We start from the raw sequence: 17,354 nt of genomic DNA on the forward strand, positions 1-17,354 counted from the left end.
TGAATTAACTGAACTTCTGAACTTTTCTTAAAAAATTGTCTTTTTTTCAGATGAACAAAACCATACATCATCTATTCATATACTAAGCATATGCACATCGATTTCATCTACAGAAGGCACCCTAAAACGCCATCTAATATGCTTCCACCACTCTGTGAAAAACATGAACAAAACCCTAGCCCCCAAATCAAATCCCCTGAAACCCCTAACTGACAGCCCTAATGTGGATAGAAAGGCAAGATTTGCAGAGGAATATTAGGGCGCACTGACCTGATCGTAGCCGACGGTCGAGTTGTTTAGTACGTGCCGACGATCGTCGCCTGCACCGCCGTGGTCGCCCAAATCACCGCCGCTGTGTCGTTAGAGAGAAGAGAGGGGAGCGGGAGATGAAAAGGTGAAGCGGAGCGGTCGAGGCAGGGCGAGGGGGTGTACTAGACCGTCACCACCCAACTATTGCCGACGTGGCAGCCCATTCGATTAAAATGCTCAACCACCCCCGCCCCTTGGGCAAAACCGGCCTCACAAACCCACCAAAACGGCCTCAGGGGGTGATTTGTCTGGTATATGTTAGTCCAGGGGATTAAGAATCTGGTTTTGCAGTTGGGGGGTGATCTGCTCGAAATCTGACAGTTCAGGGGGGTATGTGGACTTCTTTCAAGGAAAAGATCATATTGAACATGAAACATCCCGACTCGGCACACCCGTAATCGCACAGGCTGAGCACCAACCTTGACCATCCCCTACCAATGCTAAGGTGTGTTATTTGTAACTGAAGTGTGACATGGCAATACCGAAGTGGCAATCTGCATGTTGACAGAATGCGTTGTAGTGGGATGAACTCTTAAAAATGTAGGATTGGTAGCTTCCTTTAGTAGGGTCTAAACGAATGGTTTTTTTGAGAACTCATACACGAATGACTGATTGTTCTTGAATCTAACAAATTTAATGACCGTTTTTAGTGCTGATAGGCATCTAAAACTCTAATGATTTTTGTATTAAATTTATATTGATCGAGACATGTATGTAAAGATTACTTGTAGTAACTGACATCCCAAGATTACATTTATTTTAATGATTATTTGTAGAGTAGTAAATGGGTTCCTTTTGTGTGGCACAAAATATGCGGAAAAGGCAGAGGTGAACATGGTTCCATATGCACCCGCATGAACAACAAATTAAAAAGAATAGTGGGAGAATTCTAAAAATCTGAAAGTTTGGGTATCAAACTTAGCCGACCATTCTATTCACGTGTGAAATTTCGTGAAGAAATAACACCCGAGGTATTCGTAGTGAAGAAAATACAACCGGGGCATTACTATTCATCAAACAATCCTTTTTCATATAGCATCGATTTTGTCGTTTTTTTACACAGAATACCACAAATGTCACTTCTTTGTGAAACTTCATACCTGAGCATACCAGTTGACTATGTATGTTACCAAAAAAATAAGATATTTTTAGTATTTTTTGAAATTTACTATTCACAAAAGGTGTGCGTAGAACCATGTTCAGTAAATCCACGTCCGTAAACTATGCCCTCTTTGCGAACCAACTTGTGATTGGATGGTTAAAGGGACCATGGTATCCCCAGACCACCAGAGTTCAAGTCCTAGTGCTCGCATTTATTTATGGATTTCTGGCGATGCCCATTCAGTGGGAGAAGACGTTTCCGTCGACGACGAGGTGCCTACGATGACTTCGTAAATTTCAAGATGATATGCCCATTGTTAAAAGGGAAAATACCTCTTTCTCATCAATCAAAAATAAAAGAAAGAAAGATGCCATCATTGACTCATTTCTGTCGGTGCCAAAACATGGCAAGGCAAGAAGAGGAAAGAAGCAGCAGGAGCACGCGCCTGGGCTCTCCTCTCCTACCCCTACCAACCACGCGACACACGAGCATCCTCCAAAAAACGCCCGAGCCGAGAACCCAAAACCGCGTCACCACCATCTCAGCACCAACGCCCGCGGCGCGCACAATAAGGAAAGCCCCCGCTGGCGGCGATGGGGCAGACCCACAGCCAGGCCAAGCCCAAACCGGACAGGCACGCGTCTCCACAGCCGCGCGGCGACGACCAGCACCCGAACCAGCCACAAGCCGCCACCGGGAGGCGCCCGCCGGCCGCGCCCGCCATGGACACCTTCTTCCTGTCGCACGGCTCGCCCACGCTCTCCATCGACGAGGCGATCCCGGCGCGGAGCTTCTTCCAGTCGTGGCTGCCGGCGGCCGTCGCGGGCCCGGAGCGGCCGCGCGCCATCTTGATTGTGTCCGCCCACTGGGAGACGGCCACGCCGGCCGTCAACGCCGTCCGCGGCGCCAACGACACCATCCACGACTTCTACGGCTTCCCCAAGTCCATGTACCAGGTCCGTTCCCCGTCTTGCCTTTTCTTTCTTTCTCGTGCGCGATTCCGTCGGGAATCCCCTCTCGTTTTTGGTTCGACCTATCAGATGTAGTTCTAGCTGGCTGGGTCGATCAGAATCTGGGTGGATTCGCTGCTCCATTCCAATAGCCAGAACTGGCGGATTGCGCCGTTGTCTGGTTTTGGTTGGGGATTGGCCATGGCAGGGGCGCATGCCAGAATTGGTTGGTAGTATTTCCTTTCCAAAACTTGCTCAAAAAAGTCGGACATCTACAGTTCGTGAGGAAAAAATAAGTGTTATATCCTGCAACATCGTTAACTTGAAAAATTGTACATATTGAGAATACGCTTTGGCGGATGGCTACAGTTCGTAGTTAGCAACTTAGCGAGCGATCGTTAGCAATCAGCTAGCAGGCCGCTGGACTCAGTGTAGATGCTTAATCAGCATTCGTCAGAGGGGTGGTGAACAAGGCCTCGTCAAAATACATTGTTCGCCACCTATTTGGAATGTCCGGTGTGGTGTCTAATGGTTCATCGGTGTTGAAATATATTGTCCGCCTCTCTTTAATAGTTCAAAATTTTGAATGAATTAACTGGAGCATGAATTCAAATAATCGCCGAGTCACTGTCTCTGCACCTCCTCTAGGTCCATAAACATGTCCTTAAGGAGGTGCGACAAGATGTCGCACACACTTTCCCAACCGTAAGGGTGCACCCCGCCACTGGAGAGGGTGAGAGAAGAAGGCCTGTGGGGCGGTAGTGGATGCGAGGCGGCGTTAAGGTTTGGTGCCTGGTTTAGGGGATTGCTTCTTGGGCTTCAAATTACCCCCAGCGAGCCGAGGTGAAAATGGAGACAACATCTGGATTATACTCTGCGAGCAATCCAGACTGTTTTTCTTGGCCTGCTGACCCTTCTGGATTATACTCTGCCAAGTCAACCTATCAAAGACTCTGCCTCGGTGATGAAAGGGCTCCGTATGCCTCCTGCCTCTGGAAAAGTTGGGCACTTTTGAAGTGCAAAATCTTCATCTGGCTGGCTGTGCAGCACCGTATTTGGACCTCTGACCGAAGGGCAAAGCATGGATTACAAGACCGACCGTCTGCATGCTACACATGCTTGCAAGATGAAGACAATGCCGAACACATCTTGGTACAATGTGGCTATGCTCGACAGGTGTGGCACACCTGCTTTCAAGACCTAGCCCTAAATACGCGGGCTTCGGTGGTGGATGATACCTTCCTCGATTGGTGGATCGAGACTAGGACGGGGATGCCTAAGGGTCTTAAGAGAGGCTACGACACGTTCGTCATCGTGGTCGGATGGGAGTTGTGGAAGCAACGGAACGCGCGTGTGTTCAATAGGCTACAGCAACAGCGAACCCCAAGAGAATTGGTTGACGAGATATTCAGAGCAGTAAAGCAATGGAGACAAGCCGGTGTAGGAGTTGGAGGTTTAACACATTTTGTGAAAGAGTAGCTCTAGAGAGTAGTGTAGTTTGGGTGTAATGGGTGTTGGCCGAGCTTAGATCCTAGCATCTAGCTCGTGCCTCTCTTGTAAATTCTTTCTATCTTCTATAAAGATAAGGTACGCCATTGGCGTACTCTCGAAAAAAAATGGAGACAACAAAATGGGGGGAGGAGAGGATGCGGTTAGAGTTCGACTAGTGGGTCTAGCTGAGCCGGTGAAGCAACATGAAAGCAATTTCTACCACAGGTTGGGGAGACAATCAGTTGGGCGAGGTAGAAGGGCATGTCACCGGACAAAGAAGACACCAAAAAAATTGACTATGATCTTAGATGTCGCATATTCGGGCCTCTTTGACTCGTAGAATCCTAAAAGAACAACAACATTAAAAATGCAAGATTCGGGTATCATGGCACATTGAACCCTATATGAATTGAAATCACACAAATTGTGTAATGAAAATTGTTTGTTTGCATCACAAGAAACAGTAATTAGGTGCATGCCATAGTTCCCATAGAAACAAATGGTTTATTCTTTTTCCGAATTCCATTCAGAAGTGACCGTAGCAAAAATTCTCATTAGTTCAATTCCAACCCCATAAACCAAACAAGTCATGGAGACAAGAATTATACAAAATACATAATTCTCCAAAATTCTTATGATATTTCTTTGAACCAATGATGAGGCCCAAATAGTATCCCCGGCGGATAATTTGGTCAACTGGACATAAGGAGCGCCGTACTGAATAGAAATCTATGATATACAATCGGCACCTGCACTGTCACAAGTGGTTGGGATATGGCCGTCCTGTACCGACTCCTGTACTAGATCATTTTGTAGGCACAGGAAATGGAAAATATGCAACACCTACCCAATCTGAGCATCACCAACCCCCTGGCCCATGTGGATATCGATGGGATGGGCTTACTCATCATCTAAGGTGTAGGCATGGTGGGAACCGGATCCTCTAACATTATGAAGGAAAGTCACAGTGCTACACTGTTTGCCTAGTGTAAAAGAAAAAAGAAAAGTTAGGGACTGTTAGCAGGTAGTTAGTAGGTTGTTTACTATTGGTATTTATTGTAGATATAAGTAATTTAAAATTAATTTTATTTCACCATCAATTTGTTTGTATGTAATTATTATAAATGTACATGATAGATCATCAATTTGTAAATTAATTTAAATTGTTTTAGCCATAATCATATGAAAGAAAGAAGGAAAGTTAGAGTATTATAGCTTCTCTAACTTTCCTTCTCAATGTTAGCGGATCCGGTTCCGGTATGGTGGGCTTGCCACTGTCATTTGAAAGGTTGATGATTGATCAACAACCACCACAGTAAGACAATTCAGGCGTCAGAGGTGGTCGAAATGAGCATCCAAGAATGATTCCCCACCTACTACTACTACTTGATTCGATACTCAATTCGATACTCTGGTCCGGTGACGTGCGTCGATATAGCCTTGAGCAACTCAGGTTCAGCGCCTACTGCGTGCGAACCTTCCCGCAGAAAGATCCCATGTTTGTTTGCACCAGCCAAACAGTTGATAAACACGGTCAGTTTAAAATTTGAATTAGTTAAAAATGGTCTGAATGAATTCAGTTTGACGTAACTTCTTCAAGCTTCAGCTATATGGGCATCGTTGTCAGTCTTCTCTGCTTGAACTAACTGAAGTGTACCATTGGAACCGTCCAGCTCAAGTACCCTGCGCCGGGCGCCCCTGATCTGGCCAGGAGGACCAAGGAGCTCCTGGAGCAAGGCGGGTTCGGGCCGGTGAAGGAGGACCGGAGCCGCGGGCTGGACCACGGCGCGTGGGTGCCGCTGATGCTCATGTTCCCGGACGCCGACATCCCGGTGTGCCAGCTCTCCGTGCAGACCGACCGCGACGCCGCCTACCACTACAACCTCGGCAGGGCGCTGGCGCCGCTCCGGGAGGAGGGGGTCCTCGTCCTCGGCTCCGGCAGCGCCACCCACAACCTCCGCAAGATGGGGCCTTCCGGCTCGCCGCCGCCGCAGTGGGCCTCCGACTTCGACACCTGGCTCAAGGACTCGCTTCTCGGCGGCAGGTACGACGACGTGAACCGGTACGAGGAGAAGGCGCCCAACGCCAAGATGGCTCACCCGCGGCCGGAGCACCTCTACCCGCTGCACGTCGCGCTCGGCGCCGCCGGTGACGAGTCCAAGGCGGAGCTGATCCACAGTAGCTGGACAAACGCCTCCCTCTCGTACGCCTCGTATCGCTTCACCACCAAGAACTGACGGCCTCCATCGAGCTGTGTTGGCAGCTGACTAGTGCGAGCGTCGGTGGATTGGTTGGCACTAATAAGCATGTTATTACGCTAGGTGCGGTGGACTCGTGGGTCTTGAAATGCGTTGTGAAAGATCACTTGCTTTCGTGTTGGGTCGTGGTCCTTGACAGTGTATTACTCTTGCTGTCTTACATGGCATCTTTTACATAATTCTGTTTGTGTCTGTGAAAGAGTTCATAATTTTTCAACACTTTGATCGAGGCGCCTTGAAACAACACAACAGCAACGGTAAATCACACTCTTTTAGTGAGGGAACGAGCACACGATCTTTATTTTAGGAGCTTTGCTAGACACATGGGGTTTTACGGGCCAATCAGGAATCAATGGTTGTAATTTAATTAGGACCCTGATAAGTGCCACACGTGTGGCACCAACACATGGCAACTCCGAACGTATTTTATGGCAAGTTTAGTGACGCGAGGATGGCAACTTTAATTATCAAGCATGTCAACTTCTTTTCGGATGGCAACTTCAGTTGTAAAAGACACCATGCCTGGAGTGCTTCGTGTCACATGTGTGGCACTTATCATTTCGGTTTAATTAAGCACGACAGGCCCACTAGTGAAACTTCCCCTGCACATCTCCTCAGAGTAATGTCCTTTACGGTCTTCAAGCTTAAAAGGCGCACAATGGCAATAGGTTAGGTAGGAAGTAGAAACAACATCCTCAAATGTGGGTGGAGCCATGGAGGAGAACAATAATGGCGAGATCAGCTACAGGAACAATGGGTGAGATCGACTGCAGGAGAACAATGGGTGAGATCGACTAACATACCCTCCCCAGAACACTGAACTTGGGTGACCGCAAGATGGCAGAATTGGGGTGATGGAGGAGAATATAATGGAGACAACAAGTTGTTAGTTGGTCATAGGTCCAAGATAAGAAACTGCATACCACAAATCCAATGTAACGTAGTAGCAATATTATTCAGAGGTATGTAGTTGACATACCTAGCACCGGGTACATGAGGCATGACCAAGAGAATCATCAAGCTTATCGAGGACGATAGGTTCACTTGTAAGCGGGCACCGCAACATGTGGCTCCCATTTTTGCTTGTATACTTGGGGGCGCAAACACCACGTTGTGGAAGCTTTCCCAACAGACGGATCGGGTCGACACCTATCTCACCAACCACACCCCTTGGCGCATATAGCCCGATAAGTATTTTCCTGCTTTTCCTTCTTATTAAAATTTTCCTAGCTGAAACCTAGTAGCTTGCTAATTGTAACTTCATGGTTATGGGGATGGAAGCTAGGACTTGATGGCTCAAATTCAGATTTGTTGAGTTGAAAGTTGGGGATGGGAGAGTTGGGTTGGGATCTTGATTATTTAGAAGTTGATATTGTGAGGGTTGAAAGTTGAGGATTTTAGATGAAGTTGGTGACGTGAGAGTTCATAGTTGGTGTTCTTTGTTAAACATTGGGATTTTGCTCATTCGCGGGTAGCATAAGACTTGGAAATTAGGATCTAGAATTGAAATTAGGATTATGATAAGTTGAATGGTTTTTTTAACATAATTTGAATGTTGTGGAAATGGAGTGACATTGGATGCCATTTGCCATACAGGGAGAACTATTTTTTGTGATTATTGGAAGTCAGCAGTGGCGGAGACAGGGGGGACCGGCAGGGGCCCTGGCCCCCCTGACATCCCTGATTTGCTATTAGTTCGGAGATGAACAATGCAAAAATTAGGAAAAAAAATACATGCATCAGTGTAGTTTGGCCCCTGTAATAAAAAAATTATGTCATTTGGCCTCCCTAATCTTAATTTCCTGGCTCCGCCACTGGAAGTCAGTAGCATGTTAGTTGAAAGCCATGATGTTGTTGTTGAATGTTTACTTTTTATATTAGCCGAGACGGCTTCAATCTCTAGCTACGACACATGCAACAACGAAGAAGCGCATAGAGGCCTCGTGCCCACATAAATGGTGCATGCAATACTTGACTTGGCGGCACAACTTTTTTAATTACTTGTCCCCTTTGAAAAATTGTGTGAGTCGGCTACCCAAAGATCTTTTTCTAACACAGTACAATGAAGATGCCCACATACATGCACATGCACATTCGTAGTCGGCAGGAACATCTCCTAGTGAACAAACATTGCCGGAAAGACTGAACCAAGTCTAGGACTTGAACTCAGGCGGCTGGTTCCACCACAAGGAATCTAATCATCTGAGTTACGCCCAGTTCGGTGCTACCAAAGATCTGATATAAATTGTTAAACGCAACAATTATCGGTAACAAACACCATCAAGACAAGATGATGAATCGTTGCTTCATCGTTGGAAGAAGAACAAAAGCAACAACAAAATAAACTGCCACTAGCCATTAAGTTAGACTGAAGCGGTAGACGACCATAGTTATGTAGCATATTAGTCATGTATATGCTGGTAAGCAGACTAACTTGATAAAGATGGTTACGCTTACTTATTAGACACCATGATCACCTTTTAGCTCTCTTTTTCCGATGGATGGCCTTATAGGTTAGCTGCTGAGTTCTTCCCAACGAAGTAATCCAGGGGTCAGAAGATCTACACAGAGATTTTTCATATAATGTTTTTTAGCCCACAAAGTAAACCTAGTGATTCCCTTCATGGATATTTTCTTCAAGGGGTCACGTGTTCAATTAGCATAGAATAGGATATCAACTCAACTCTCGACTGTAGTTAGTCTTACATTTCTCCGAGAGTATACTCTTTTCTTGCACAGTACTATCTTTTATAGTACCCCACATAGTGAATCTATTGACTTCCTTTCCTTGCAACTATATTTTACTCTGACAGATTACGTTAAGAACTCAAATGTAACATAGCACACGAGAATGTCAAAAGGAGAAGTGCTGAGAAAGTCACCAAGTCAGACGAACCCCATCAACCACCACGCTCGCAGCGCCCATAAGTAGACGGGCTGCCGGTGATGGATGGGACAGAGCCAAGTCAAGCCCAAACCCAAGTATCAGACACCACCGCCGGAGGTTGCCATGGACACCTTCTTCCTGTCGCACGGCGCGCCGACGGTCTGCATCGACGAGACGATCCCGGCGCGGAGCTTCTTCCAGTCGTGGCTGCCGGCGGCGATCGCGGGCACGCAGGCGCCGCGCGCCATCCTGGTGGTGTCGGGTCACTGGGAGACGGACGCCCCGGCGGTCAACGTCGTCCGCGGCACCAACGACACCATCCACGACTTCCATGGCTTCCCGGACCAGATGTACAAGGTCCCAGTCTGGCCGCCCCTGTCGACGTCTCCTCTTTCCTACTGCAAATTTGTCACGAATGCAAGTTGACATTGCTCGATCGCACGTATGCGCACGCAGCTGACGTACCCTGCGCCCGGCGCGCCTGACCTGGCCGAGAGGACCAAGAGGCTCCTGGAGGACGCCGGGTTCGGGCCGGTGGGCGAGGAGCACGGCCGCGGGCTCGACCACGGCGCCTGGGTGCCGCTGATGCTCATGTACCCCGACGCCGGCATCCCGGTGTGCCAGCTCTCCGTGCAGACGGAGAGGGACGGCACGTACCACTACGACGTCGGCAGGGCGCTGGCGCCGCTCCGGGACGACGGCGTGCTCATCCTCGGCTCCGGCACCGCCACGCACAACCTCGCCAGGATGGGGCCTCACGACGCGCCGCCGCCGCAGTGGGCCTCCGACTTCGACACCTGGCTCAAGGATTCGCTCATAGATGGGAGGTACTATTGAGACGAACTTGACTGGAAACTCGATCGCCGTCGTGGTCGTGTTGATTTTTGTTTCCACGTTCTCATTCGCATCATTGGCATGGGCCAGGTACGAGGACGTGAAGCGATACAAGGAGAAGGCGCCGCACGCTGAGGTGGCGCACCCATCGCCGCATCATTTCTACCCGCTGCACGTCGCGCTCGGCGCCGCCGGGGAGGAGTCCAGGGCGGAGCTGATCCACCACAGTTGGACCAACACCAGCATCTCCTACTCTTCATACCGTTTCAGCACCAAGATATAACGGCCTTGAGTTATTTGGTTTGTACTAATAAATTGGTTGAGGCCATGAGAAATGAACTTTTTTGTGTGTGTGTGATTGTATTATCTTCTACAATAAGAAAAAATATTAGCTCTATTTTATAATGTCTATATTCTCACGAATCTATTTTGAAACTTGAGGATTTGTAGTTGAAAGCTAGGAATCTAGAGTACACACTTTAGATTATTATTATTAGTACATACGCCCGTGCGTTACAACGGAAGAGATTTTTTTGCGAGAAGCATCGAGAGAGATAATTGATGTGTCCATCAAAACGGTCTCCACACAATAGTGGGGCGAGAGAGCGGAGAATTGTGGTGTTCTCGCGGGTCATGTTTGGTCCGTGAGATCTTTATAGTAGTGGGGTTGGTGGGAGTAGCGGCCACTACCCAATTTGTGCATTTTTTTCCTTCAGGTCCGCCTCCTTGTCGAGGTTGTGGTGACCTCCTGATTTTTTTAAAACATGTGAGCATTTTTTAAAAAAAAGTTAATTTCTAGAAAAAGGAAAACAAAACTTGAAATAGGAAGATTTTCTTAAATGCACAAACACTTTTTGAAAACATGACCATTTTTAAGGCGGAAAAACGAACATTTTTTGAATTTGTGAACAATTTTTTAAAATTGAAAATTGTTTTGAACATTCAAATCAATTTTCAAAAATGTCTTTTTGATCACGAAATTTATTTTGAATTTGTGAACATTTCTATAAAATGAATATTTTTCGAATTTCTATTATTTTTAAATAATATTTATTTTAGAAATCTTAAAAAGTTTCATTTTTTTAAAATGCGAACTTTTTTAGTTTCAAACAAATTTAGAATGAAAATAAATAATGCATTTTCGAAATGTTTTTGAAAGTGGTAACAAATTTTTAAATTCTAAGATTTGACAAAAATTAGTACAAAAAACGAAACTTTGTAAAATTAATTAAATTAATTTCTGAGAAAAGGAAATAATAAATTGGAAGGGAAAAAAATAAAAATAGAAAAAGAACACAGAAAAAATAGAAATGGGCCGGCCCAACGTTGGGCGACCGATGGGAAGCTCTAACTATATGCCGCGCTGAGCGACAAATAAAGTTTCCCCGCTGCGTGCGCACGATATAAATGGGTGGCTTTTCTGGGCCTTAGTGCGTGCGGCCCACGTACGAAATTCTGGACATAACTTTTTATCTTTTAGCAGATGGACCACGAAAATTTAGTAGCACCTCGGATATAAGAAAAATATTTTCGGTGGTGAACGGATGAAAAAATTGGAGAAACGCACCTTGCTTTATTTTTTGTGGAGTTGTGGAGTTATTATGATAGGCTTTCTCTTTCTCCTTGATTATAACATTCTCAAAAATTTTGTGGAGTTGTGGAGTTATTAGGATGATTATAACTTTTTATTTTTTGTGGAGTTATTATGATAGGCTTTCTCTTTATGTTTAGGGTTGTGGACCGTTGCAACGCAGCTTGGCCTACAGTATTTAGGATGATCAAATATAATGTGAAACGACTCATTTGACTTAGAGATTGGGAGTTATATCACACTATTCCAATCATGTATTCATTTATCGATTGTGGTTGGTTATAGGTTGATGCTCTGACTCAGTTAGATTGAGTAAGGAAACATTTGGACCACCCCCGTTGGGCGACATTTCTCAATGTGTGAGTCTAGTCACCCAAAGATGTGATAATTACCCAAATTACTAAACGCATCATGGCTGATGAGAAGTCTCATGCAAAACAGGAAGATAAATGTCAGTTGAAAGAAAATAAGAAAATTAAAGGGGCAACCAATGCGGTCTGGACATGCACCTTATGCTGTAAGACTATTTTCAATCGGAGCTCCTATTTTTTTTTCATATGTCTGGACGAACAACTTGAATAAAGCTCGAACATGAGAGAGAGAGAGAGAGAGAGAGAGAGCCTACCCAAGCAAACCCTTCATACTCAGTCTATTTGTTCGGGCTTGGTTTGAGGGGTGTGTGAGCTCGCGTGCATACATGTGTGTTGGTCGCCGTGCTCATGAAGCTGCGTGCGTGTGTGCTGGCCACCGAACTCGTACGGTTGCTTGTGTGCGTCATCCGTGTAGTTGTCACAGCGCCCGAGCGTGCTCTGCATTTGCTCAGGCGGTGTAGTATGCGATCAGTTTGTTGAAATGAGTAAACAATATGAAAGATAATTTGTAGGGTGTAGTTGTGTGCATGGACAAATGAGGGTTTGTCGTGCATACTCTTGGACACTGCCTATCGTCGCTGGAGATGCCTAATACCCAATATTTTTGCTATGAAGCCAAAGTTATGTGGCTACACTAGTTACGTATTCTGGAAAACTAGCTAACTTGACAAAGATGCTTATATATATGACCATGCATCACCCTTTAGCTTTCTTTTGCGATGAATGGCCCTATAGGATAGCTGGTGAGTTGTAATCTACTCCCTCTGTCCCATAATATAAGAACGTTTTTGGCACTAGTAATTCTTTTCATGGATATTTTCTTCAATGGATTACTTGTAGAATTATAATAGGAGATCATCAACTCTTGAATGAACTGTCGCTTTATTACATTTTTTTTCACTGTCAACACTTGTAGCTTATTTTTCACATAGTGATGATCTAGCTAGCAGCAAATTTTCCCGTTTTGGAATGATATTTCCTTTCGGGTTACACATGAAAAGAATAGAACAAGACGTGTCTTAAAAGGTGGATTTTTCTTCTTGTTAGTATGCTCCAACCCAACACGACACGCGAGAGCGTCAAAAATGGAATGCGATGAGACGAGTGGAGTGAGGAATGAGACCTCCATCAACGACCATTCGCGGCGCCATAAGTAGAGGCGCTGCTGGCGATGGGGCCAAGCCTAAGCCAAGCCCAAGCCACCGGGAGGGTCTCTGTCACCGTGCTCGCCGGCCGCTGCCAGCCATGGACACCTTCTTCCTGTCGCACGGCTCGCCGGCGATCTGCATCGACGAGAGGATCCCGGCGCACGGCTTCTTCAAGTCGTGGCTGCCAGCGGCGGTGGCGGGCGCGCAGGCGCCGCGCGCCGTCCTGGTGGTGTCCGCGCACTGGGAGACCGACGCTCCGGCCGTCAACGTCGTCCGCGGCACCAACGACACCGTCCACGACCTGCCGGGCCTCCCCGACGAGTTATACAAAGTCACCTCAACACTTGACATCTCTGCTAGCTCGCTGGCTCGCTGCGACTGCGTGTGTGTGTGTGTCACGAACACGATTACACGAGCTGACATTGTCTGTTGGCGCGCTGTGCGTATGCAGCTGAGGTACCCGGCGCCGGGCGCGCCGGGCCTGGCCAGGAGGACCAAGGAGCTCCTGGAGGGCGCCGGGTTCGGGCCGGTGAGCGAGGAGCACGGCCGCGGGCTCGACCACGGCGCCTGGGTGCCGCTGATGCTCATGTTCCCGGAGGCCGACGTCCCGGCGTGCCAGCTCTCCCTGCAGACCGGCCGCGACGGCGCCTACCACTACAACCTAGGCGCGGCGCTGGCGCCCCTCAGGGACGAGGGCGTCCTCGTCCTCGGCTCCGGCACCGCCACGCACAACCTCAGCCAGCTGGGGCCTCTCGACGCGCCGGTGCCGCAGTGGGCCGCCGACTTCGACGCCTGGCTCAGGGACGCGCTCCTGGACGGGAGGTAATTAATGCTGACCATGGCAAATCCGGTCGCCGTGTCTTGATCGTTTTTGTTCCTAGATTGAGTTTTGTTCGTCGCCGGCAATGGCATGGCCAGGTACGAGGACGTGAAGCGATACAAGGAGAAGGCGCCCCAGGCTGAGGTTGCGCACCCTTCGCCGGAGCACATCTACCCGCTGCACGTCGCGCTGGGCGCCGCCGGGGATGAGGCCAGGGCGGAGCTGATCCACCACAGCTGGACCAACGCCACCTTCTCCTACTCTTCGTACCGCTTCACCAAGAAGATTTGACGGCCTTAAATCATTTGGGTTGTAATAAAGATAGATTGGTTGATGCATGAGGAGCTGAACTTCTACTATTTCAAAATGTCCATTATCGAGGACATCGACTTGTGTTCACACAGATTGGCTAAAGCAGTGTGACAAGGATGGCGTCTTCTGTTATTCATCTCCTCACGCATTCACCTGCCTATGGACTTGTATTCCTCGGCTTGCCGTACTACTTTTTTGCTCTTTGGCCTTTCCTTGCTATTTAGTTTCAGGTGTTTTCCATCGATGGATAAGTGTTTAAGTTTAGTCCAATTATTAGCTGTGGAGAGAGAACAACATGGTAGTACTATTAGGGGGTGTGTCACTCACCTCCTTGTAGAATGAGAAATAAAAAACCATGCGCTTACTCGCTCGTGTCGCCATAAAGCATTGTTGAGAAAATCGTTAACTGGTAACTGCTCGGTTGGCTGGCGAGTAGGGGATTAATAGGCTAATCGGTAAGTTAATCGGCCATTTAATTAATTAATCAGACGATTTATCAGTTTATCGTCTACTCGGTGACCCTATGAGTAGGGATTAATCGGCAAGTTAACTGGTTAATCGGATGAATTCTTGAACAGCTTGCAAAAAATGAAATAATTGCTGGCTAGAATAGAAAATCTATCATCAGTCTTAGGCGTAGGTGGAGATCTATAGGGATTCTTATGTTCCTTACGTAATTGCTGATTTGGCAGTTTTTATTTGTCATTAGTTGGGGATACAGGCCCACCTTAGAATTCGGGAGGGGGGGGGGGGTTGATTAGTGTTTTAGGGACTTACATAGGTTATGTAAAAATTGCTCATTGGTGTACCATTTTTTTTGGGGGGGGGGGGGAGCTAGAGGGTGGATAAGATGGGTCATGACCCACCCTACAATTTCCAATTAGCATTTATATCATGGCAATAAATTATAAATATATATTTTAAAGGATAGTTTCACTGCTTGCCTACTTAGAGCAGGTACAATAGATCCTTGTCAGCGGGCTGTAAGTCTTTCCAAGTCAGCAAAATCGCAGCTGGAGGAGAGAGAAAGGAGGAAAGAGAAGGGAGCCGGCGCTTCACTTATCGCCCGGCTATAGCTCAGTTCATGAGAGAAAAGGTGAGCATGCAAGCAGTAAAAGCTGGTGCTGCTTCCTCCGATTCAATCAGCTGCGTTTCCCTCCATTCCTTGCATGCGAACATTAATTGTTTTGGCCAGTGAAGTAGCCCGTCTACAGCCAGCACTAGTGTATGAGATTTCTTTTTTGAAAGCTACAGGTGACATGGCACCGGTATAGAGCCCGTAGCCGGCTCTTCTATTAACCATGCTCTTAGGTGGCAGCAATATTGTGGTGACAAAGAAGTGAAGAGAATACAATGTAGGTGACACTGGCCCATATGTTAGCATCGGACAAATGCACATGCCTCAAATTTCTATATACGGCTGAGCTATGGCAAGTGGTTGGATGGGGATGCATCAACGCAAAGTCCTTTCTAGCGGTGGTGGTATCTACGGGTGAGAAATCTACCATGTAGTTGCACTAAGATCCCATGCAGTCAGGGGTCCACTCTAGTTGTACGAGTACTTCCTCCCGTTCTTTTTAATTCGTGTATAAAATTTGTCTAAAGTCAAACCTCGTAAACTTTGACCAAGTTTATAAAAAAAAATATAAACATTTAGAATATGAAATCAACAACATTAGATGCGTCATGACTTCACTTCTCATATTTTATAAACTTAGCATTGTAGATGTTAATAGTTTTTTATATAAATATGGTCAAACTTTACGAAGTTTGACTTCAGACAATCCTTATATGTAGAGTAAAAAGGACCGAAGAGAGTATTTGTGTATTGTTAGCCTACCTTTTGTGAGTTTAAGTCAAACCACTAGATGGCCCTGCCTTATCAGACGTACACACTAGTATACATGCATGACGGGAAAAGGATGGAAGCTCCCCCTCTCTCTCCCTCTCTCTCTCACACACACACAACAAATCCATCCTTTTTTTTTCATCTTTACTAATTTAAATGATTTATATCTTCTAAAAAATTGATTTCAAAACTTTTTATGTACTTAAACTCCTCGTAGTGGCGGAGATAGGCCTAGGGCAATTGGGGCTATAGCCCTAGGCGTAACAACAATATACTTTAGAATTCTTTCTTATACATTATGCATAACCACTGGAGTGTATCACCAAAGCTAGTTTAGCCCTAGGCGTAATCCGTTGCTAGCTTCGCTACATACTCCTGGCACAAAGACCTTTAGAAGAAGTCCAATATTAAAATACCTATTGACTAGTATGAATTTTATTATTCAATCATATTTCCATTATGCATAACCACTGCAGGGGACCCACGCCACCCCCGGGCAACCAAATCTGGCTGCGGTCTTGTGGCGAACCCAGATCAGGCCCGGCACCTGCCCACGGAGCGTCGCCGCAGCTGTGAACCACGCTGGCGCGCGCGTCCCCGCGCCGCCCAGACACCTCGCTGCCCCGCAGCCATCTCGCGTCGTCCCGCGAAATAATAGAGGGCCAATTGTTCGGCAAACCATAGAGCAATTGTTCTATGGTTTGAGAACACCGCGGGTCCTCCGTCCCTGTGAGCGAGCACGAGCGCGAGACCGAGCGCCCCTGCGCCGGCGGCCACTTCGGCCCCGTCGCCCACCAAACCCGCTGGCGGTCCGTTCTGGCGCCGGCGTTCACCATGGCCTCACAGGTCTCCCTGTCCGCGTCGTCTTTGGACGCCACCTCCTCCGTCCTCCCCTCCTGACCGGCGGCCTTAGCTGCGGTCGCTCGTCCTCGTCCCGGATGTGGTCGGCTCTGCGCACAGGCCCATCGTCTGCGGCGGCCCCCCGCGCCAGGCGGAGCCTGCGCCATGGCAGACCGTGGCTGGCCGGTGCGCCCCCCCTGCTCCGCGGCCGCGCTCTCCGCCGCATGGGTCGGGACGGCGGTCGCCCCCAGGGCGCTGGCCCAATGTCCTCCTCTCCTCCAGACCGTCGAGGAGCCGCATCCCTGTGGTGCTGGTGGGTTGCTGCTACAACGGCGGCGACGAGCGACAGATCTTTGCCATGTGCACCGCCCCAACGCTCTGCGTCCGCTGCGGCGGAAGCGGCCACATCTCGAGGGGCTGCATGCGCCCGCGTCCCAGAAGCTCCTCGCCCATTGACCCACCTCGACCGCCGCCGGCCCTGCGCTCACGCCAGCCCTCCCCGCCCCTTGCTGCTGTGGCTGGGCCGCCCCCGGCCGCCCAAGGTCACGCTCCTCCCCCTCCCCTACCGTGGAGGCCCTTGTTGCCCCAGACC

The 17,354-nt window shown here is 47.9% G+C and overlaps 3 protein-coding genes across 3 annotated transcripts; all 3 read left to right on the forward strand.

Moving 5' to 3' along the window:
- The first annotated feature begins 1,908 nt into the window (after positions 1 to 1,908).
- LOC125545442 (extradiol ring-cleavage dioxygenase-like) lies at positions 1,909 to 6,302 on the forward strand. The gene is made up of 2 exons (XM_048709379.1): positions 1,909 to 2,367; positions 5,526 to 6,302. Exons 1-2 carry the CDS (start codon positions 2,005 to 2,007, stop codon positions 6,087 to 6,089), a joined length of 927 nt encoding a protein of 308 aa, XP_048565336.1. The 5' UTR covers positions 1,909 to 2,004; the 3' UTR covers positions 6,090 to 6,302.
- Positions 6,303 to 9,011: 2,709 nt separating this feature from the next.
- On the forward strand, positions 9,012 to 10,236 carry LOC125545443 (extradiol ring-cleavage dioxygenase-like). The gene is made up of 3 exons (XM_048709380.1): positions 9,012 to 9,354; positions 9,454 to 9,824; positions 9,922 to 10,236. The coding sequence occupies exons 1-3, from the start codon at positions 9,061 to 9,063 to the stop codon at positions 10,112 to 10,114; spliced, it is 858 nt and encodes a 285-aa protein (XP_048565337.1). The 5' UTR covers positions 9,012 to 9,060; the 3' UTR covers positions 10,115 to 10,236.
- A 2,701-nt stretch (positions 10,237 to 12,937) lies between these two features.
- Positions 12,938 to 14,207, forward strand: LOC125545444 (extradiol ring-cleavage dioxygenase-like). Its single transcript, XM_048709381.1, has 3 exons — positions 12,938 to 13,272; positions 13,393 to 13,763; positions 13,860 to 14,207. The coding sequence occupies exons 1-3, from the start codon at positions 13,039 to 13,041 to the stop codon at positions 14,050 to 14,052; spliced, it is 798 nt and encodes a 265-aa protein (XP_048565338.1). The 5' UTR covers positions 12,938 to 13,038; the 3' UTR covers positions 14,053 to 14,207.
- The last annotated feature ends 3,147 nt before the right edge of the window (positions 14,208 to 17,354 follow it).

The sequence above is a fragment of the Triticum urartu genome, chromosome 3, assembly GCF_003073215.2.
Source record: "Triticum urartu cultivar G1812 chromosome 3, Tu2.1, whole genome shotgun sequence".
Classification (NCBI taxonomy): domain Eukaryota; kingdom Viridiplantae; phylum Streptophyta; class Magnoliopsida; order Poales; family Poaceae; genus Triticum; species Triticum urartu.